The 24,692-nt window shown below is 36.1% G+C and overlaps 1 protein-coding gene across 3 annotated transcripts in view; it reads left to right on the forward strand.

Annotated features, from left to right (window-relative positions):
- Kcnt2 (potassium sodium-activated channel subfamily T member 2) overlaps positions 1-24,692 on the forward strand; it is a 402,380-nt gene that overhangs the window by 190,758 nt on the left and 186,930 nt on the right. For all 3 annotated transcript variants that reach the window (XM_087580809.1, XM_087580810.1, NM_198762.2), the window contains 1 exon segment: positions 23,522-23,630. In XM_087580809.1, the coding sequence (XP_087436935.1) occupies positions 23,522-23,630 (109 nt within the window).

The following is a 24,692-nucleotide window of genomic DNA, read 5'->3' on the forward strand; positions in this document are numbered from 1 at the left end:
GATATTTTTTATATGTATCTTGCAATGTCTTAGGGATGCGGTCTATCATAAGAGAAAATGTGCTGCTTGTTGGTGTATGTGTGTGTGTGTGTGTGTGTGTGTGTGTGTGTGTGTGTGTGTGTTTTATCTATACACATGGGCATTTATTTATTTTTAAATTTTATTTTTATTGTATATTTTATGTATTTACATTTCATATGTTATCCCCTTTTGCCCATCTCTCATACAACTTCCCCATCCCGCATCTATGAAGATTCTCCCACTCCCATGCACCCACTTCCACGACCTGGCATTCCCCTACATTGGAGAAAAAAGCCTTCACAAGACCAAGGGCTTTTACTCCTATTGATGCTGGACAATGCCATCCTCTACTACATATGTTGTTGGATTCCTCCAGCATGGGTCCCTCCATGTGCACAAATTGGTTGGTTGTTAATTCCCAGGCGCTCTGGTGGGGTCTGGTTGGTTAATATTATTGTTCTTCCTATGGTGTTGCAAACTCATTCAGCTCCTTCAGTCTTTTCTCTAACTACCCCCTTGGGGTCCCCTTGTTCAGACCAATGATTATCTGCAAGAATCTTCATCAGTGTCAGTAAGGCTCAGGGGACACCCATATCTGGCTCCTGTCAGCAAGCACTTCTTGGCATCAGCAATAGTGATTGTGTTTGGTGGCTGTATATGGGATGGATGCCCAGGTGTGACAATGTCTAGATGACCTTTTCTTAAGGCCTTGCTCCACTCTTTGTCCTTGTATTTCATCCTGTGAGTATTTTATTCTCCCTTCTAAGAAGGAATGAAGTGTCTGTATTTTTGTCTTCCTTCTTCTTGAACTTCTTCTGTGAATTTTTTCTTAGGTATTCTTAGATTTTTGGGCTAATATCCACTTATCAGAAAGTACATATGATGTGTGATCTTTCATGACTAGACTACCTCGCTCAGGATGATATTTTCTAGTTCAGCTGAAAAGTAATCCATTGTGTAGATGTACCACATTTTCAGTATCCATTCCTCTGTTGAAGGACATCTGGGTTCTTTCCAGCTTCTGGCTATTATAAATAAGGCTACTATGAACATAGTGGAGCTTGTGTCCCTATTATACGTTGAAGCATCTTTTGGGTATATGCCTCAGGTAGCACTATGTCCAGACTGATTTCCAGAGTGGTTGTACCAGTTTGCAATACCATTAACAATGGAGGAGAGTTCCTATTTCTGCACATTCTTGCCAGCATTTGCTAGCACCTGAGTTTTTGATCTTAGCCATTGTGACTGCTGTGAGGTGGTATCTCAGGGTTGTTTGGATTTGCTGATGACTGACTGACTAAGGATGTTGAACATTTATTTAGGTGCTTTTCAGCCATTTGGTATTCCTCAGTTGAGAATTTTTGTCTAGCTCTGTGGCCAAGTTTTAATAGGATTATTTGATTCTCTGAACTCTAACTACTTGAATTTTTGTATGTATTATGTATTAGCCCTCTATCAGATGTAGGATTGGTAAAGACCTTTTCTTAATCTGTTGTTTGCTGTTTTGTAAAATTGACAGTGTCCTTTGCCTTACAGAAGCTTTGCAATTTTATGAGGTACCATTTGTCAATTTTTAATCTTAGGACATAAGACATTGGTGTTTTGTTCAAGAAGTTTCCCCCGTTCCCATGTGTTCCAGGCTTTTCCCCACTTTCCTTTATATTAGTTTTAGTGTATCAAGTTTTATGCGGCAGACTTTGATCCACTTGTACTTGAGTTTTGTACAAGGAGATAAGAATGGGTCAATTTGCATTTTTCTATATGCTGACCTCCAGCTGAACCATCACCATTTGTTTAAAATGCTATCTTTTTTCCATTGGAAAATTTTAGCTCCTTTGTTAAAGATCAAGTGTATGGGTTTACTTCTGGGTCTCCAATTCTATTCCATTGATCTACCTTCCTGTCTCTGTACCAATACAATAAAGTTTTTATCACTATTGCTCTGTACAACTGTAGGTCAGGGATGCTAATTCCCTGAGAAATTCTTTTATTATTGACAATAGTTTTCCCAATCCTGTTTTTTTTTGTTTTTTTTTTGTTTTGTTTTGTTTTTTTTTTTTGCTTTCCCAAATGAATTGCATTGAATCTGCAGATTGCTTTTGGCAAGATGGCCATTTTTATTATATTAATCCTGCCAATCCATGATTCCATGATCATGGGTGATATTACCTTCTTCTGAAATCTTCTTCAATTTCTTTCTTCAGAGAATTTAATTTCTTGTCATACAGATCTTTCACTTGCTTGGTTAGAGTCACAATAAGGTATTTTATATTATTTGTGACTACTCTGAAGAGTGTCATTTTCCTAATTTCTTTCTCGACTTGCTTATCCTTTGAGTAGAAGAAGGCTACTGTTTTGTTTGAGTTAATTTTATATCCCGACACTTTGAGGTTGTTTATCAGCTCTAAGGGATCTCTGATGAAATTTTTGGGGTCACTTAAATTTACTATCATATCTACTGAAAATAGTGATATTTTGACTTCTTCTTTTCCAATTTGTATCACTATGACCTTTTTGTTTTCTACTTGCTCTGGCTAGTACTTAAGTTTCTATATTGAATATATAGGGAGAGAATGGGCATCCTCCTCTAGTCCCTGACTTTAGTGGAATTGCTTTAAGTTTCTCTCATTTTAGTTTGATGTTGGTTACTGGTTTGCTGTATATTACTTTTACTATGTTTATGTATAGGCCTTGAATTCCTGATCTTTCCAAGACTTATCATGAAGGGATGTTGAGATTTTTCAAAAACTTCCTCAGCATCTAATGAAATTATCATGTGCTTTTTTTTCTTTTAGTTTGTTTTTATAGTAGATTATATTGATGGATTTCTCTGAGATGAAGCCTAATTGATCATGGTGATTGATCATTTTGATGTGTTCTTGGATTAGGTTTTTGAGAATTTATTCAGTATTTTTCATCAATAAGGGAAATTGGTCTGCAATTCTCTTTCTTTGTACAGTCTTTGTGTGGTTTAGGTAAAAGCATAATTGTGGTTTCAATGAAAGAATTGGGTAGGTTCCTTCTGTTTCTATTTTGCAGAATATTTTGAAGAGTATTGGCATTAGGTCTTCTTTGAAAGTATGATAGAATTCTGCACTAAACCCATCTGGTCCTGGGCTTCTTTGGTTAGGAGACTTTTTTTTTAATTTTGTTTTTGGATATTTTATATTTACATTTCAAGTTTTATCCCCTTTCCTGGTTTCCCTTATATATCCCTGCTATCATATCCTACCTCCTCCTCCTTTTATGAGGATGATCCGCCATCCAACCATCCACCCCTTCCTGCCTCACTGTCCTGACATTCCCCTACCCTGTGTGGGGAGGGGTCCAGCCTTGGCAAGGATTATGGGACTGTTTAGATGGTTTAACATATCCTGATTTGACATTGTTACCTCATTTCTGTCTAGAAAATGGTCCCTTTTCTCCAGATTTTCCAGTTATGTTGAATAAAAACTTCTATACTAGGATCATACAATTTTTTTAATTCCGCCAGTTTCTGTTGTTATGTCTCCCTTTTCATTTCTGATTTTGTTAATATGGGTACTGTCTCTCTGCCCTCTGGTTAGTCTGGCTAAGGGTTTATTAATCTTGTTGATTTTATGAAATACAGCTCCTAGTTTATGTTGATTCTTTGTGTAGTTCTTTTTGTTTCTTCTTTGTTAATTGTAACTCTGAGGTTGACTATTTCCTGCTGTCTACTCCTCTTGGGTGAATTTGCTTCTTCTTTTTCTATAACTTTCAGGTGTGCTGTCAAGCTGTTAGTGTATGCTCTCTCCAATTTCATTTTGAAGGCACTCAGAGTTATGAGTTTTCCTCGTAGAAATTCTTTCATTGTATCTCGTAAGTTTGGGTATGGGGTGCCTTTATTTTCATTAAATTCTAAAAGTCTTTAATTTCTTTGTCTTTTTCTTTCTTGACCAAGTTGTCATTGAGTAATTGTTCAGTTTCCATGTGTGGGTGGGCTTTCTGACGTTTTTGTTGTTATTGAAGACCAGTTGTAGTTCATCGTGATCTGATAGGATACATGGGATTATTTCAATTTCCTTGTATCTATTGAGGCCTGTTTTGTGACCAATTATATGGTCAGTTTTTGAGAAGGTACCATGAGGTTCATTCTTTTATTTTAGGTTGAAATTTTCTACAGATGTCTAATAAGTTCATTTGGTTCATAACTTCTGTTAGTTTCACTGTCTCTCTGTTTCCTTTCTGTTTCCATGATCTGTCCATTTATGAGAAAGGTATGTTGAAGTCTCCTACTATTACTGTGTGTGGTTCAATGTATGCTTTGTGCTTTAGTAAAGTTTATTTATTTATTTTTTCTTTTCTTTTTTTTTTTTTTTTTTTGGAGTTGGGGACTGAACCCAGCACCTTGCGGTTGCTAGGCAAGCGCTCTACCACTGAGCCAAATCCCCAACCCCAGTAAAGTTTCTTATATGAGTGTGGGTACCCTTGCATTTGAAGCATAGATGTTTAGAATTAAATGCTCATCTTGGTAGATTTTTTTTCCTTTGAAGAGTATGAAGTTATCTTTTTTTTGATAACTTTTGTTCGAGTGTTGATTTTATTGGATATTAGAATGGTTACTCCACCTTGGTTTTTGGGAGCATTTGCGTGGAAATTTTTTCCTAGTCTTTTCCTCTCCGGTGTATTTCCTGTATGTAGCAAAATACTGGGTCTTGTTTAAGTATCCAGTCTGTTAGTTTATAACTTTTCATTGGGGAATTGAGTTATTTTAAGAGATATTAAGGAATAGTGATTCTTTACTGTTATTTTTGTTGTTAGAGGTAGAATTCTTTTTGTCTGGCTAACTTTTTTGGGGCTTGTTGCGGGAGGAATACTTTCTTGCTTTTTTAGGGTGTAGTTTACCTTCTTGTGTTAGAGTATTCTATTTATTATCCTTTGTGGAGCTGAATTTGTGGAAAGATATTGTGTAAATTTGGTTTTGTCATGGAATATTGTGGTTTCTCCACCTATGTTAATTGAGAGTTTTGCTGGATATAGTCATAGTCTGCCTTTATATGTTATTTGACCTTTTTCCCTTTCTGCTTTTAATATTCTTTCTTTCTTTTTGTACATTTGGCATTTTGACTATTATGTGATAGGAGTAATTTCTTTTCTGGTCCAATATGTTTGGAGTTACGTCAGCTTCTTATATGTTCATTGGCATTTCTTTCTTTAGTTTAAGGAAGGTTTCTTCTTCAATTTTGTTGAAGATAATTACTGGCCCTTTAAGTTGGGAGTCTTCGCTCTCTCCTATACCTATCGCTCTTTGGTTTGGTCTTCTCAGTGTGTCCTGGTTTTCCTCGATATTTTGTGTTAGGGGCTTTTTGTGTTTTCATTTTCTTTGGCTATTGTGGCAATGTTTTCTGTGGTATCTTCTGCCCCTGAGATTCTCTTTATCTTTTGTATTCTGTTGGTCATGCTTGCTTTTATGATTCCTGATCTCTTTCCTAGGTTTTTTATCTCCAGGGTTGTCTCCGTTTGTGGTTTCTTTATTGTTTCAGTTTCCATCTTTAGATCCTGGACAGTTTTGTTCCATTCCTTCACCTCTTTCTTTGGGTTTTCCTGTAATTCTTTAAGGGATTTTTCTCTTCCACTTTAGGGCTTTCTACTTGTTTATCTGTGTTCTCCTCAATTTCTTTAAGGAAGTTACTTATATCCTTCTTAAAGTGCTCTATCATGATCATGAGATTTGCTTTTTAATCCACATCTTGCTTTTCAGGTGTGTTGGGATATCCAATATTTGCTGTTTTTGAAGAACTTGGCTCTGATGATGGCATGCAGTCTTGGTTTCTGTTGCTTAGGTTCTGGGGCTTGCCTCTCACCGTCTGATTATCTCTGATCTTAGTTGGTCTTGCTGTCTCTGAGTGGAGTTGTCCCTCCTATGGGCCTTTGAGCCCATGATCTTAGGAGTGAGAGGGCTCCTGGAAGACCAGCTCACTCAGGGCATGTTTTGGCTTCCAGAACTGTGGGACAGCCCCTGCTCTGGGTCCAGGTGGAAACAGCAAGAGTTGTCTCCTAGGCTGCCCTGCTGCCTCTCATCCCTGTGAACTTCCATGTGTTTCTCCTTGGACAGTCAATGGAGAGAATGTAGGATACCACATCTGGGGTGTGGGGTTATGGAGAAGAGCACTCCTGGCAGACCAGGTCTCTGTGGACAGGTTTTGCGTATAAAGGCTTTGGAACAGCTCCAGCTCTGGGTGTAGATGGAGACTGGAAGGGTTGCATTTTTTTGTTTATATGAGTCTACAAAGTTAGTCTTCTCTCATGTAATACATAATCACTATATAGAGGACCATGAATGCTTCCACCCAAACAGCATCCACTCTTGTTTCAGGATGTTTTATTCTTAATTATGTTTTTCTCCTAAATAATTTAGTCAAGAGGCATCAGTGGACATTTTGGGGGATTACTAAAAATAAAAATAATGAAAAAGTGAATGAATGAACACATAATTTATCCCAAGAAGAAAACATAAATCTGGAGAAGCAGAAGAAGCATGATATAAATGTGGATGAAGAAATTCATTTTACAATATCACTTCAGAGGATGTGTCATTCAATAAGCACCTTGAGTGTAATATATGATAATGCTGAATATATCAAACAGTAATAATAGATTGCAGAACAGAACAAAAACAAAACAATCATACAAAACTCAAGCTGGGATTATTGACAAGAGTCTGGAAATAACAAAGGGAAAATTAAGTAATAGTCCTAGAAGGTAAACTTAAGGCTATGAACTGAAGAAAAATAAACTACATAATAAAAGTAAGTCAGCATTAAGTAGATGAAAAATATCTACATATTAGGAAATAAAGAAATGTAGACTGAGAACCAGTTTTCTGAGAGAATCCCAACAAAAGTAGAAACATCATTTTAATCCAATCAAATTCTATGGCTGAATCTGTCAAATGTGTAAGACTTATTTTTTCCATCTTATTTGATATGAAATAACAAATGTTGCATTGGAGGTAGATAGGCAACAGAAGAAGCAAAATTGACATGAGGAATACTAATTAGAGAAACTGAAGGAGAAACAAAAATAAATAAGTGAATAGATATATAAATAAATATATGGAATCTAAAGCTAAAGATTTAGCACTTGATATTGAAGTTTTGTTTTGAGTAATTATATTTACACTTATGCTAGTATTATGTAATGAAATAACAGTAAACAATGTTAATTTAAAGTACATTCATGCACACAAACATATATACTGATATACACACATATGCAACTTGCACAGACACACACAAACACACACACACACTCATTAAATTTCAAACATTGAACAACTCCTCTTGGTAGAATATGAAAAAGAATCTGTTTTACCAAAATCTGAGTTTGAGTAAAGCAAAGGTGAAATATCATACCGAACAGCAGTAGAGAGCATAAACTTTCTTATATTTTTGGTTGTGAGCCTAACCTTTAACAGCTGAGCCATCTCTCCAGCCCGAGCATAGACTTTCTTTCTAGTTTTTACTGGGAAAACTATCCTTGAGCCAAGAACTACGCAGCAGTTTCCATTTGGAGCACATGGAGGGCTGCCCATAAAACTCCTGAATTTCCTGTTCTTTGATGTTGGTGAATATATTAGAAACAAATTTCTGCCTGACAGTGGTGTGCACAGAACATGACCTCTTCACATTTACAAGTTGACACTCTTGATTCCACTATACCAGAGTTGACTTTTATTTAGGCTTGGGGCCTTAAATAGAAAATAATATTAAAATGATACCATAAATATGATCCCACAATTTGCATTTTCACACCAGAGACCATTACTATAGGGCAGCATTGTGTGGAGCCAGCCAAAGCAGGTGTGTGGCAGGGAAATCCATCAATTTGGCACCTGATTCTAGACTGGGACCTCCAGCACTGTCAAAAGTAAAGTCCTCTGATTTATCAAGCACACAAGTCTGGAGTGGTTTGCATTGAATGCCTAAATGGAGACACTATACTTTGCATCATGGTTGGAAAAACAAAGGCCTAGAGTGCAGGATTGTCTCAGGAGAATACGATCTACCTTGATTGACATGTAACTGTGATGAGCCCTCTGCCTCATCAAGAGCTGTTGTCAGCAGGACGCATGCTCAATAGTAATCACCTCTCAATTAATCTTGAACTCCTGTCCAAAGGTGTGGAGCATGAGAGGTACATATAAAGTCAGGTTGAGGAATAGAAAGCTATACTTTTCGGTTATGGGAAGGCAGTAAATAATATTTTAAAAGAAAAAAGATCAAGTAATAGGAACTAATACTATCAAATTTGAAAATCAGGCAACCATAAGTAAATTATCAATATTGGGACCTCAAAGTAAATGTTGTTTTATACAATGAGATGAAAGAGAAGGCTTCCCTTGAATTTTATAGACATTATAGAAATGGTGTCTATTTCAAGTATATATGTACATAGCTTTAAGTGTTTTTAACTAAATAGGATACGGAAGGTGATTTTGCTTTGGTCAAAAAAAATCATCTTATGATGAGCATTTCGTTTGGAGGAGAAAAAAAGTTTCTTTTTAATCAGTTGTATATAGTCCTTGAATGACCAGTAAAACAAGTGATGAATTTGCAGTGGCACAACATGCTGTCATGTGTTCATGTGTTTTAAAATGCAACTACCATCCTTAAACTTGATGGACTTTTTTGTTTTATTAACATCTAAAATTCAAAGTTGTAAGAAAAGCCAAGCAAGGACTGGTAAAATAGATAGCATATCACATGTGCTGTGGGTTTATTTTAGTGAAAAAACAGAATAGTAAGTACTTTGTAGATTTTGTGCAGTGTGTTAATTTGTAGGAAGCCAACAGCTATCATTAATATCACATTTAGAGTCCCACAAACAAGAATATTAAGGTAGTATCATTTGGATCCTGGTAATCTATGTATTTAATAGGAACAAAATAAACACTGGCATGCTCACCCCTCCCCCAACTCCAGGAATTTACTAAAACAACAATGTCTCTGTGTCTGAATTTTTATTTGGGCATTTGAAGACTTATGGGAGTGTTTACCCCCTTTGACAGGAAGAAACTTTTTGAAATTTGTTATAAAATAAATGGCTGTTTCTCAGGAAACACTTTTTTGGACACACCAGTTCATTTTTTATTCATTTTAAAACTGTATTTCTGTCTGATGTTTGGGAGCAAATACTCCAAGCCAGAAAGACTTATTTAAAAAAAATACAAAAATCCTAAAAACGTATGTTTATTGTCTAACCATATTATGTATCTAGTTATACCTAGTTATACTTAACCATATTGTTTGGTAATCAAAGGTTGTGGTATTATATGTTATTTGTTGGGAGAGCACGAGTTGTTACTATGCACATCCTATATTACATTCAATATAGAAGGTGCTTGAAAAATTCCTTCAGTCAGCAGACCTCTCTCAGCATCTGGGGTAAGTATAATCAAAAGAGTAGAAATACTGCTCTTTGATTCTTCAGTATTTAATAAACACATCTTTTTTTATGCTTCATAAAGAACCATAACTAATTCAATGTTTTTCGGGACTAGGGTTTGGTCTACAAACATTAGTTCATCTGTTTCAGTTCTCTCTGTGTGGTAAGGCCATAAAGATACTGAAGTATGCCCCATCATGATTTGCTAATCTCACTATGATTAATCACTTTCTATGAGGGAATCTTTGTTTTATTTTAAAGTGAATAATGAATTGTGTTCAACTTTTAACTGCTCATATGCGAATCACTATATTTTCTCTATGCTTCTAGTGCACAGAGAGCTTCTCAGAAAGACTTGCAGACTTGGAATGATGATGTGTTCTGACCTAAGTTAATGTTTTCTATTTGACTAAAGATGAGATTTTCTCTATAATTTGAGTCAAATTTACTCATATAAGTATTTGAAACATATCCATATTCCTATGGACATGCTCTTTATATCCAGTATATAATCAACATCCATTCTTAGGCCTTCTCTTTGCATATTCTGATTTGGTAGATAAATCAAAAATAGTGGAATGACCATGTAGGGTCATAATTACCTGACTTTAAGGGTTAGGGGAAGAAAGTTTTACGTATTTTTTAATAGTGAATATATTAAGGAGCTTGCTTTTATAGAATGAAGATATGGTGGTTAAACAGCTAACACTGAAGGATGCTTTTCTTTCCTTAGGCTTAATTTCAATTCTGATGATAAAAATCTTGAAGCCAATGATTGAAATCTTGGAATTTCTAAGGAAGAAAAAACTTAGGTTAGATTTAGAAAGGTTTCAACTTTTAATTAGTTAATTGATTGATTGATTGAAAATAGATTGTTCTCTCATACAATACATCCCGACCAAAGTTTCAGCTCCCTTCATTCCTGCTAGCACCCCTTCCCCCTCCTCTCTCTCCCAAGTCCACTCCCCTTTTTCTCCTTTCTGAATAGAACAGGCCTCCAAGGGATAACAACCAAACAGGACAAAATGAATTCACTAAGACAAGAAAAGAAGCTCTCACACAAAAGCTGGACACAGCAACCTAATATTAGGAATAGGGTCCTATGAGCAGGCAATAGCGTCAGAGATCTACCTGCTCCCACAGTTAGGACTTCCACAAAACCTCCAAGTTGACTGCCACAGGACATATGCAGACCCGGTGCAAACCCATGGATGCCCTGTGCTTTCAGTCTCAATCTCTGTGAGCCCATGGGAGTCCTGTTTGATTGATTCAGTGGGCTGTGTTTTCCTGGTTTCCTCCATCCCCTCTGATTCCTGCAATCTTTCTTCCCCATCTTTAACTGGATATCTTGTGCTTCAAGGGGAGAGGTTGGCTGGAGACCTTCAACTTACACTCTCTCTCCCCATAATATCTGGATATGGATCTCGGAATTTTCTCCCGTCTGCTGGCAGGTGACTCCTCTCTGATGACTCCACATTCACACATTCAATAAATTGATTGTGTGGATGTTCTCCTCTACAGTGCCCCCCTTACCCCCACACTGTTCTCAAAGAGGCCATCTCTCCTAGTCTCAGCCTAGGTTGTTTACTTAACTCCATGTGTCCTTCTTGGCCATCAACTCAACCTAATATAACCTAGTACCACCACTGGAAGTCTTTTGTGGCTACAAGAGATGGGCAGTTGAGACTCCTTATCCCTCAATTACTAGGAGTTCTCACTAGGATAATTCTTATTGCATGAGCTAAGATTGCTATATCTCAAGGTAGTTTTGATTTGTATTTTCCTGATGTTAAAGATGTTGAACATTTCTTTAATGGTTTATCAACCATTCAAGATTCTTCTATTGAGAATTCTCTGTTTAGATCTATATCCTAATCTTAATATGGATTATGTAATATGTTGAAATAGTTTCTTGAGTTATCCTACATTTTGGATTATAGCCTTCTATCAAATGCACAATTGGTAAAAATCTTTTCCCGTTCTATAGGTTGCCATTTTGTACTATTGACTATGTTTTTTGCCTTACAGAAGCCTTTTCAGTGTCACGAGATCTCATTTATTAATTATTGATTATAGTGCCTATGTTATCCTGTGGGACATTGTTCTGGTGGTTTGAGGTGTCAGAGTAACAGAGTCGTAATGAGCTACCCAGGCAACAGACTCTGGAGATCAGCATCTGAATGCATATATAGTTTAATGCAGAAGTTCACTGTACAATATACATACATCCTCTAATCAGTTAAGTACCCATTGACTTATAATCATCCAATGAGCTTCGATGGTGAACAACCTGCGTCATGTGAGGATGTTTTGAGGAGCAGTATTTCTTGGAAGCATGTCAGTGGACAAAAGGCAGGAAGCATGCAATGCTATGGCATTAATGCCATTGTGTGGGTCTCTGGTGTGTAGGACCCCATTATGCATCATGTAGTGTACTTGTGTGCACAAGCAGTCACAGGAGTCATTTGCTCTTTTCCCATTCCCTATCTCTTAAAGACACAATCTGGAGGATTCTCTACTAGTACAAGTGACAATATTGAGAGGAATTTTATATCCTGTAGTGCTTGTCAGTGACTAACAGAAAAGATGTAGCATCAAATTCCTTATGCCCAAGTCATCACTCATTTTTTACCTGTTCACATCTGGCTCTATTTTTTGCAAGTTAGTATTTACTATCCAAACCTTAGGCATTCTTTAGTGTCCCTCTTACCAACTGGTAGTCCATCTGGCATGAAGGCATGAAGGGTACAGCAGTGGAAGTCTTTTCATTGTTCCCTTACTTGTTCTGTTCTGTTCATTTGTCACTACTGTGGCCTGTCACCTTCACATTTCCTAGTAGCTTTGTGTTCTTAGACTCTGAATAGTTTACCTCTCAGCCTGTGCTTTATTTATTTTTTTCAAATTCCATTTTATATTTTAGATAATAATAATATTTAGCACATGTCTCTGGGGATACTTGGTTCTTCTTAATTCTTTTTCATCAATATAATAAATACTCAGTTACATTATAATCCATGTTTAATTGTGTCCCTAGCAACTCAGTTCATAACTTACTTGCAAATGAGTGTTTATAGAGCAATCAAGTTAAAATTCTTAGGCTACTTTCCATTTTGAGTAGTGTGCTTTTAAGGTGAAAGTTAGAAGCTGAACAATTCTGAATGCCCTTGGTATATGAATCCAATCATTTCTGATGGGCAGAGGAATAGGACAGATATAGAGTATATAGACCCTCATACGCAACACACACACACACACACACACACACACACACACACACACACACACACACATACACACACACTTTATTATTGGAGCTCTAGTAAAGTAATGCTGATTTCAATACTGATAGAATAGAACTTTTTTTAAAAATTTCATTTATATTTTATTGTTCTGCTCAATCTTTCATATTATCAAGTTCAATGAAGTATAATTTTTTGTTAACTTGAGTATTTCTTATTTACATTTCAATTGTTATTCCCCTTCCCGTTTCCGGTCCTACATCCCCCTAACCTCTCCCCCTCTCCTTCTATATGGGTGTTCCCCTCCCAAACCTCCCCCCATTACTGCCATCACCCCAAGAAACCTGTTCACTGGGGATCCAGCTTTGGCAGGACCAAGGGCTTCCCCTTCCACTGGTGCCCTTACTAAACTATTCATTGCTACCTATGAGGTTGGAGTCCAGGGTCAGTCCATGTATAGTCTTTGGGAAGTGGCTTAGTCCCTGGAAGCTCTGGTTGCTTGGCATAGTTGTTCATAAGGGGTCTCAAGCCCCTACAAGCTCTTTCAGACCTTTCTCTGATTTCTTCAACAGGGGTCCCATTCTCAGTTCAGTGGTTTGCTGCTGGCAATCACCATGTATTTGCCATATTCTGACCGTGTCTCTCAGGAGAGATCTACATCTAATTCCTGTCAGCCTGCACTTCTTTGTTTCATCCATCCTATCTAGTGTGGTGGCTGTATATGTATGGGTCACATGTGGGGCAGGCTCTGAATGAGAGTTCCTTTAGCCTCTGTTCTAAACTTTGCCTCCCTATCCCCTCCCAAAGGCATTCTTGTTCCACTTTTAAATGAGGTGTGAAGCATTCGCATTTTGGTCATCCTTCTTGAGTTTCATGTGTTCTGTGCATCTAGGGTAATTTGAGCATTTGGCCTAATATTCACTAATCAATGAGTGCATACCATGTGTATTTTTCTGTGATTGAGTTACCTCACTCAGCATGATATTTTCTAGTTCCATCCATTTGCCTAGGAATTTCATAAAGTCATTGTTTTGATAGCCAAGTAATATTCCATTGTGTAGATGTACCACATTTTCTGTATCCATTCCTCTGTTGAAGGACATCTGGGTCCTTTCCAGCTTCTGGCTATTATAAATAAGGCTGCTATGAACATAGTGGAGCATGTGTCTTTTTTTATATGTTGGGGCATCTTTTGGGTATATGCCCAAGAGAGGTATAGCTGGGTCCTCAGGTAGTTCAATGTCCAATTTTCTGAGGAACCTCCAGACTGATTTCCAGAATGGTTGTACCAGTCTGCAATCCCACCAACAATGGAGGAGTGTTCCTCTTTCTTCACATACTTGCCAGCATTTGCTGTCACCTGAGTTTTGGATCTTAGCCATTCTCACTGGTGTGAGGTGAAATCTCAGGGTTGTTTTAATTTGCATTTCCCTTATGACTAAAGATGTTGAACATTTCTTTAGGTGTTTCTCAGCCATTCGGCATTCCTCAGCTGTGAATTCTTTGTTTAGTTCTGAACCCCATTTTTTAATAGGTTATTTGTCTCCCTGCAGTTTAACTTCTTGAGTTCTTTGTATATTTTGGATATAAGCCCTCTATCAGTTGTAGGATTGGTAACGATCTTTTCCCAATCTGTTGGTTGTTGTTTTGTCCTAACAACAGTGTCCTTTGCCTTACAGAAGCTTTGCAGTTTTGTGAGATCCCATTTGTCAATAGGATGGAACTTTTAAAGAATAAAAAAGAAAAACAAAAAAAAACAAATTGAAGTAGTTGAAATTAGGTGAAGAACAGAGGATGTGAGACTGTATGTGAGTGACAGGGAAAGCGATAGATGTCTACTAATCCTAAGAAGGTGTGGTTAAGAGTCAGACAGACAAGATGACAGCTACAGAGAGGCTATTGTTGGTTGATACTGAGAACATATGTCAGTAAGGGTATCTTGATAGAAACAGCAGATGCCACAGTTACTCCAGATGAAGGCATGAATGTGGCAGCAGATGAGAAGGACTGTCTTCTCCCATGAAGAAGAAGCTGACAGCATTGAACATTGATATTTAACTGGTGTTTTCTTGATGTGTAAGGTGGAAACAGACAGTGGTACACTGAAGCCGATTTAGTATACAAAGCACAGCAGACATGTGGTAAGGCCTGTTTTTCATTTTAAAATATTACCTATTTTGAATGTGAAAGGTTATGCTGTTCTAGATGACTCTAGAAGGATGACTAGTTACAGGCTCAAGAAGGGTTATTTAAATAACAGAAAATCATTGTTTGCATCTATATGGAGTAGTCTGTACTGCAGCTGATTTGAGGGCAAATATTGAAAATAGATGTGATCCAACCTGTCAATTCATTGAATGATAGTTTTAAAGTACAGTAGAAGAGTTTGAGGTTATGAAATTTTAAAAGTGTACTGACAGTTTTTGACACTGAAGTAACTATCTAGAGAGAAGAAAGTTTAGGTACAGCAATTATGTTTTAAATATGTTATTTGAATATCTAAATTAATCATCTATGAATATTAAGCAGTTATTTAAATAAGAGATTATGGTTTCATGAGCTATATATTTATAAAAACACACATGACAATAAATACACGAAGTGATTTGAAGCATAATGACTTCAAAGGACAGAAGGTCACAGAAGGGTTGACTATTAAAGGTGAGGCATCTTTTTAGTACCCCAAGTGTAGTCCTGTAATTAGGGATCATAAATGGGGCAAAACTCAACAAAGACAATTTGTGAAGAATAAAGACAGACAGTGATTCATGGCAGTATGAAGGTACACAAAGTAGAAAGCCATGAGCTGCGAAATGAACAGGACAATTGTAAAGCTTGTCTTGAGTGGGGATCATGGATTTCGGAAGGTTCATGTCATTGGTTATCACTGTAAAGTATTTTTTTCTATTGATATGGTTTAAGTTGTATAATTGTGCTTCTACTCTAATCATGTGTAATTTCAAAATACAGTTACTACCATTCTATCAAGATTCTCCAGTGGAGACAAACACAAATCATTTAACAAAAGAACAAAAGAGTATAGAATTCTAACCTCATGCCAGTCCATTTCCAGTGATTGACAAATAGTCATCAAGAGTCTAATATACAAAGTGATGAACTCCTTATAAATGTCAACTATTAGAATAAAGAATGAATAACACCTTACAGGAGTGAGGAGATGGTAAATGCTGAGATAGAAAGAAAATGTGTTTCAGAAGAGAATTCTGTTCATAGATCATTTCTGGGCTAATTTTCAAGTGGAATTTGTGATGTTGCGACCTTCAGTCTGTGATTAAACATTGTTATTATATTAACTATATATAGAACTCCAGATTATTTGTTAGTTTTATAGGTAAAATACCTGTGAAGAATTAAAAATATCACAGTCTGCATTTTTATAGTTAACAGTTTACAGAGGTCTGAAACATATTTACAAGTAAGTAGGGAACTGCTGCTCTCTGCCATATGGGAGGAGAGAATTCTAGAATAACAATCCCACACAAATGTTTAAAATTCTGAACAAGATATACAAAACAATTATTTTCAGACTGAAAAACATGAGCACAGTGGGAATATGATCTATAAGAATTGAGAAACAGTAGGTTTAGCCCCCAACAAACTCTGCTTTACTCAGATGTACATGATTACACACACACACACACACACACACACACACACACACACACACAAATTAGATATAGGAATAGAAAATACATAATGGATAATAGTTATAGATATGGATACAAATAATCTCTTCCTAAAAAAAATTGATCCTAGTAAACCATGTCAGTTTCACTGAACTTAGAAGACAGAAGACAAAGGTCTCACCCTTGGGAAGCCAGTGAAAAGGAAGAAATTTGTAGTACTGAGCTCCACTAGAACAACCAAACCTCTGCCACTCATAAACTGCCTGAACTCCTGAAGCTCATTGGCTTGTAAATATATTCATATACAAGTAACAGGAATACATGAAACTAAGTGAAATAAATAATTAGGAAAACTGTATTGCACAAAATAAAACCAGATCCTGCATGCATTTATAAAAAATACAATTATAAGCATATATGAATGGACATTTTGTTGAATGTCACAGGTAGTTATTGAACTCCATAGAGGCCACTCCAGAAGTATGAAAACAAACTGATTCCAGATTAAAGGTTCTCTAAAATTAGGTCAGCAAATTGTGAGTAGATTTGCATGATATAATAACTTCCAAGTCAAAACACTATTTTTGGGCTGGAGAGATGTTTCAGCGATTAAAAGCACTGACTGCTCTTCCAGAGGTCCTAAGTTCAATTCCCAGCAACCACATGGTGGCTTACAACCCTCTGTAATGGGATCTGATGCCCTCTTCTGCTGTGTCTGAAGACAGTGGCAGTATATATATATATATATATATATATATATATATATATATATATATATATACATATATATATGTATATATATATATATGTGTGTGTGTGTGTGTAAATAAATAAATCTTAAAGAAAAAACACATTTTAAAAAAGGGATAATACAGTTGCAGATGCTCAACAAGACAATACCCTGTGATCAAGGACTAGGTCTAGATACACAAGCCCTGTCCCATGTTTATTAACTCAGAACAATGTTTGACTCATGTGACAAGACATAGTGACAGAGATGTGGCAATTAGTAAATTTCTAAATAAATTTTCAAATATGCTGTTAGGATATGGGTGAAGATAGGTAATCACTGGAGCAGGACATAGAAACCAATATTTTAAAAAGTGAGGCTGTAGGGATTAAAGCAAAAATACTACAACACAATGTTAGATAGGTTATAGGGCATTTGTGACCTGTGCATCAGCGCCTGAATAATTCAAGGTAGCCCAGCTTAGCTCCAATGATAAGCGGAAAAAGAACAAAAAGGTTGCTGGGTTATTTCACGTATGAAAATTGTGATGATTACATGGTTTAAAAATACAGACTGTGACACACTAGGAGGTATCAATAAAATTCAAAGATTTTCTGTTGAAATATGAATGAAACAGGTCAATTTTCAGCTATACCTATGAGGAGAGACTATCGAAAAGGAGGAAGAAGAAAATTCAAACAAGTATAAGTGGGTGTACAGGGCAGCGGAGCTGACTCAGTGAGTAAAGGGGCTCGTTCTGCAAATGCTGCAGCCCCGAGTTGGATCCCACAGCCTACTTCAATGCTAGCTGTGGTTGGAGGCGGTACATATCAAACCCAATCCTTTTAAGGCAAAACTTGAGATAGAAGTAGAATGTAAATGGACACAAATTCCATGGACTTCAGTATTGATTTTAAAGCAGTTTGAAGGAGGGCAGTGCTTCTTCTATTCTAGATATTTTTCTTGTCTTTATCCATTCCCCAAGCCAAGATACTCCAAGCTCATTACTGTCCCCATGCTTCCACCCTTTCAGAAAATCATGTACTTGGGATCCTGTAGTTCATGGCCATGTCAGATTGGTCCTGATTTTCTCTCTTGTGAATATTACTTGAGATTCTTCATATTTTCTGGCTTGATCCATCCTTTTTGTTTTCCCCCATTGTGAAATATCCCCTTGATTAAATGTAGCACAATCTATTTTATTTATTCCTTTAAGACAAGTAGCTAATTATTTGTTTGATTGTTCTTGTTGATTTTTTTATTACAAAAAATGTTCCTATAAGCATTTAAGTATTGACTTTGGGTGGACACAAACTTACTCTTTCTAACTACTAAAGACCTCAATTCTTGGTCAAAGGTATGTATAGTTCTGTAAGCTTCTTTAAAATAGTGTTCCCCAGTCATTCCCCAGCAATAGCAAGAGGCACACTCCTGTTACTTTTCATCCTTACTGGTGTCTGCTGTTGTCAGTGGTTTGGAGTTTGGATTGATAAATGTATTTTATAATGCCCAAAAACGTTTTTTTCCTCTGCTTATTTGTGACCGCTATTTCTTGAGGGTGGTGTAAGTTCAGTGACTGTCTTTAAATGGCATCATTTATTTTCTGACCAGTTATTTATACAGTATTTATAGCTTTATTTATTTACTCCACTTATAATTTTAAAATGTAAAATGCATTGCTTTTTAAACACTGTCCCCCAGGTAAATATCACTTGGCTGTCCTGAAAAATCACCAACAATGTTAATTAAAAACCTGTATATGTTTATTCTTTATTATGTTTGTATTTTCAATTGCATGTGCATGTTTGTTTGTGCATGATATGTCTTTGTGAGTATGTGCATGTGGATGCTGGTTCCAAAGCAAGGCAAGGTATCTTCTGGAGGTGAAGTTATTGGTGGTCGTGAGACTCATGATGTGAGTGTTGGAAGAATTCCAGTCATTTGGAAGAACAGAATGTAGTTTTTAATTTTTTTGTTTTCTTCATTTATTTACTGGATATTTTCATTTACATTTCAAATGTTATTTCCTTTCCTGGTTTCCTGTTCATAAACCCCCTATCCTGTCTCTCCTCCTCCTTTTCTGAAGGTGGTCCTATACCAAACCACCCGTCCCTTCCCATCTCCCACACTCTGACATTCCCCTACACTGGAGACTGGGAGGGTGTCCAGCCTTGGCAGGACCAAGGACTTCTCTCATTGGTGTCCAACAAGGCCATTCTCTGCTACATATGCAGCTGGAGCCATGGGTCTGTCCATGTGTACTCTTTAGATGATGATTTAGCTCCTGGGAGCTCTGGTTGGTTGATATTGCTGTTCTTATAGGGTTGTAAACCCCTTTAGCTCCTTCAATGCTTTCTCTAACTCCTCCAATGGCAACTCTATTCTCAGTTCAAATGGTTGGCTGCTAGCATCCACCTCTGTATTTGTCATGCTCTGGCAGAACCTCTCAGGAGACACTATATCAGGCTCCTGCCTGAGCCATCTCTTTGACCCCTATTTCATTACCTTCTAGTGTCTTGGCTACCATTGTTAGCTTTATGTCACAATGAATTCTACCATTTTCACACTCTCTGATTTTTGTTTCTTTCTTTCCAGTTTTTATCATATATTTTATTTTCTTAAAGTTGTTTGATTTCAGACAATATTGCCTGTGAGATGTGTTTTTAGAATATTTATAATTTATCTAATAGATAAAATCTAAATTTTCAGTTGCATTTTTCCAAAATAGGAGCAGTTGTAAATATGAAGTTTCATTCATTCTTTTCTTCATTTTTTTGAATCAATATGTAAGTCTTTTATTGTCACCAAAGAGCCCAAATTGTACTTGTGATTAGGATCTTGTTTCTCAAACTAGGAAACATAGGTCTCACTCTTCAGTCTGCTGCACGGTTCCCTTCTCAGACACATAGATGCCATCCAAAAGCTTCCTGTAATCCTTGTTTTTAGCTGTTGTTGCTTGCTGAATCAGAGCCGCTGAATTTGAAACAAGCTCAATATCATTTCCTTCAAGGATTCATTCATAGCTCTGGGCTTGAGAGACGGAACAAGCAATACCAGTCCTCATCCAAACCCTGCGGATGTATTTTTGACCCAAAAAATTTTGGATTTCACCCAAAGACCCATTCCCTTGAATAATGACGTTGACATGGAAGTGAGAATACACAGACCTCAAGGGAAGCCTAGTGTAACACCCTTGATCATGTTCTGAACATGACTGTCCATCCACAGAGTTCCCCTGGAGACCTTCACAACGACTGCACACTCTTTCAGGATGATGTTGACATTTCTTGGATTGTAAACAGTCTTACTGTTGAAAATGGTCTTTATCCTCGCAGGAGATAGGGCAAACGGTCATTCCTTTTTGGATCTCTTCTGTGCCACATTTGGAAGTATTTGCGTAGATTAGAAAGTCCTCAAAACAATCCACAAATTTTCCTTTATGGACATAGATGCAGTTAAAGAAATTTATGGGGAAATATTCTATGCTCTTATTTAGTGTGTAGGCTTTTGCCATTTCTGACATCATTTTTGGATTTCCAAAACTCTGACTCCCCTCTGCTGTTATTTCTACACAGCATAAAGTCTTTCCACGTGCTTTCTTTTATAGCTTCATGCTGGTTGCTATGCTTGCCCTTACTGTTTTTGTTCTTAAAATTCCTTTCTTTCACCTTCCCCTTTGAACAATTTTCATTAAATATAATTCTTCCTTCACAGTGATTTTGGCTTTGCTTCTTTCTGAATACTAAGGCCTTTCCCATTTAGCCTAGTTGTTTGATCTGTGATGAGTTCTGTGCTATCAGAATGTACAAAACTTCCTGATCTCAAGAACACACAGTCATTCCTAACACTGAGCCATTCACAATTGTTCTTTTTAACTCCTTCTCTTCATTCCTCCATTTTGTTTTCTTCTTTGGAATCCAATTATCTATATCTATTTACAGCTGTAGGCCCATATTATTTATATGTATACAGCGATGATATTTTACATTGTTTTGTCAGTGTCTATATTGACTTCCCTTTCTCTTCCTCAGAAAGAGGGGTAAGGAAAGCATTCTGGTGTAGCAGATGTTTCATTTTTATTTTCATATAAAATACTTTACTATAACTGGAGTCCAACTGGTTTACCCTTGCTGCTAGAAACAAACATTATTTTAAATTTTGTTCATTTTGCCTCTTTCAGTGGTTCATTGGTCAGCGAATGACTTGTGAATTTATGAATTATCAATTCTTTTCTTTTTTCTTTCAACACTCTGCAGTGTCACCAATGGTCTGGGTTCCTTCCTAAGTCTTTCTGGTAGGCTTACTAAAGAATCCTGTCAGCTGATGCTGTAGAGATAACCAACCAGAGATGGCCTCCGGCCAGAGCCTCAAAACAAGGGAGGCTATGGAATGCATCTTCATTCATTATTCATGCTCACTTTATTTATCTTAAACCAGGTTTTGTATTTTCATCAGCATGAGGGATAACTCTTGAGGAATTTGCTCTTCTACAATGGTTGATACCTTAACACCTCATATTCTTTCTTCTACTAAACACAAACTTAGATGATGAGGGCAAACCAATTATTAATTCGATTGCTAAGAATGCCAATGTTGTTTACAGTTTATTCAAATTTGATTATTTCTATGTCTGAGATGTTTCAAAGAATATACACAATTGTCTTTCTGAATTTACGTTCAGCTCATGAAAGATCTTTGAATATACTATGTGGTTTCTTCACAGCAACGCTTTATATACTTTATAGACGGCAACTCAGGCTTATTCAATTTCAATTAGATATTGAGACACACATGGGTTAAACATTCTGCAATAGTTCATAGAATATTAAACAGCATTAATTTAAAATATAATTTAGAATTTTTGTTCTTTTTTTAAAACTTGTGCTTCTAATGAAAGAAGTAACAAGACTCAGATTCAATTATTTATAATGTTGCAACATTAGATTTAAAATCATATTATATTACATAGTAGATATTCATTTGAGGGATAATAGTGTACTTAGTGTCCTCATGAAGTTATCTATGTGTGTTCAGACCTACTGCTTATCCATTCTTGTGTAACTCACTGTCTTTTTCAAGCTGCTACAGCAGAGCAAAATAAAGTGTGTGGTTGGTAAGGGAAAACCTGACTTAATTAAGGAAGGCAGAAACAGTGCAAGTGTATCTTTTGACAAAATGTGGCCTCTTGGTTCTTAGCCATTGTGATCTTGCAAAAGAATAAGATGGTGTGGAATTCCTCCCCGTGTTCTTATATTAGAGTGCTGACTACTTTTCCTTCTACGATTATCATTCTTGGAAGGGAACCTAAGAACTTTACAAGGTCCCCTGTCCTGATAACCCTACTAAAAGGATTAAGATATCATCATGGATGTCTAGGTAGTTATTTATAAAAAATTAAAATGTATAGTAGTTACCAATCATTAATAACTGGTCTTCTGTCTTTCTATATTCAATCTATTATATTTGAGTGTATCGAGCATTGCTGGGGGAAATTTTGTCTTTTTCTTCTTTGACCTAGCAATATTGTTGAATAGAATCGTATATGTTTATACTGGCCACTAATAACAGTTACTGGTCCTATGTGACTATAAAAATTTGATGGGTTGCTAGTGTATCTGAAGTAATTGATTGTTTAATTTTAGTTAAATTAACTTGAACATGAATACAAGTCTACTGAACAATACATTGGCAGTGCTAACCCACAATGTCCATTTCTAGGACATGGCTGGTAGATATAATGTAATAATCTGCCCTATGATATTCAGTTCATTTAGTAATGTTTTATGCAATTGCTGACATTGAATATTTATTTTCAACTTGATTCTGTTAGTGTCCTAACTTTCCCAGTACATTTTATTCCTTCTGAGTGGATTTCATTACTGTGCATACACACATATACATTGAAGAGTATAAGAACAGAATCAAGTGCTTTAATCTTTGCTGTTATGTGAACAATCTAATATGTTATCTGCATGAGTAATCACATAGTTGTTTTTTCCCCCAATGTTTTAAATTAATTAATATTAGGAATCCCGATTTTTGTTCTGTGAGTGTTGTCCTGAACATGTTCTTTCAGAATTCTGATTATGCTCAGTCTACTTACTCCTCTCTTAATCTCTAATATTCTAACTCTTACTAAGTGTCACAGGTTGAATTTGGAATTAGACCCTTTGTAAGTACTAAAAAGAAAGCATCACTTGGGAATCTAGGTAAGAGACTACTCAGGGTACTTCAGAGATAGAATCAGGAACATCAGAAGTTCCAGGCCACACCCACCAGTGTAACAAAATGAATACAATCTGGAATGTAGAAGACAATTTCTCAAAACACCAAAACCAAAAAGGGATGATCTCAGTTCTGTTTATGTTCAAACTTTAACTATAAATGTGGTCTTTTGACAAGCTAACTGTCTTATTACCATTTTAAATTATATTGTTAATTTTAGTCTCAGGATATTTTGGTTCTTATCATTTTAGGATCACCAGACAATTTTGAGAGCATGGGCTGTAAAAGATTTTGCCCCAAATTGTCCTCTGTATGTTCAGATATTAAAACCAGAAAATAAATTCCACATCAAATTTGCAGGTAAGTTTTGGTCTTCAATGACACCCTTTGAATTCCTCTAATACCTTTCAGTTTTATTTTGTTTTGTTTTGTTTTATATTTGTGAGGTTAGTGGCACTTAACTTATTCATGGTTCTGTACTACAGATAGGATTCTATTTTAAGCATCTATTTGAAATATAAAATTTCTAATATGAAAGAATTTGATATTTGAGAAGAATCTTTACTTTTGACTTACTTTTGACTTGCTGATTTTAGCATCTGAATTTACCATATATGTTTGTAAGATTATTTGAATTTTCAAACAATGCTGTGATTAAATTTTGAAATGTTCTGTCTTTATATTTGTGCATAGTGAGTTCTCTCTCATATATATCATTTATAGCATAAATCAACTTATAGTACATTTTGCAGTATAGTTAATCCGGGTTATAGCCCTTAACATAATTAAAGAAAAAGTGAATATTCTGTTGTATGTTCTTTGAGATGCTACTTCTTTTATTTTTTATTAGATATTTTCTTTATCTACATTTCAAATATTATTCCCCTTCCCAGGTTTCCCTCCTGAAACACCCTATCTTATCCCCCCAGTCCCTGCCTCCATGAGGGTGCTAAAATAAAAGTACAAGAGATAGGGAGAACATGTTTTTGCATCATTAGAAAATTAAACAATATAAAATGATATTAAATACTTTTGTGGGAGAAAGGAACAGCTTTGTATCTGATCAGTGGTTCATATACTCTTCTCCCAAGCAGACCGGACATGTTCTGTATTGTGTTAAAATTCATCTCACCAATCAAAGCTTAAAAGATTATTAAAATATAAGTTCTTTCAGCAATATGCCACAAGTTATTTGGTCCATTATCTTTAAATGCTAATTAGTTGGTTTTTGTACTGAAATAAACATTATAAATGAATTTTAAGTAATAAGAAATGAGGTTGGTGATACACTTAGTTCTGCCTTTTTTTTTCTTTTGTTCTTATCACAAGTGATGTCACAAAATGCTTATAGGATAACCTAAAACACTGAGTGTATATTATTTCTCTTTGGAATATTTTTATTTTAAGTGTACTCACTGTAGG

This window comes from Rattus norvegicus, chromosome 13 (genome assembly GCF_021556685.1).
Source record: "Rattus norvegicus strain SHRSP/BbbUtx chromosome 13, alternate assembly SHRSP_T2T, whole genome shotgun sequence".
Lineage (NCBI taxonomy): Eukaryota > Metazoa > Chordata > Mammalia > Rodentia > Muridae > Rattus > Rattus norvegicus.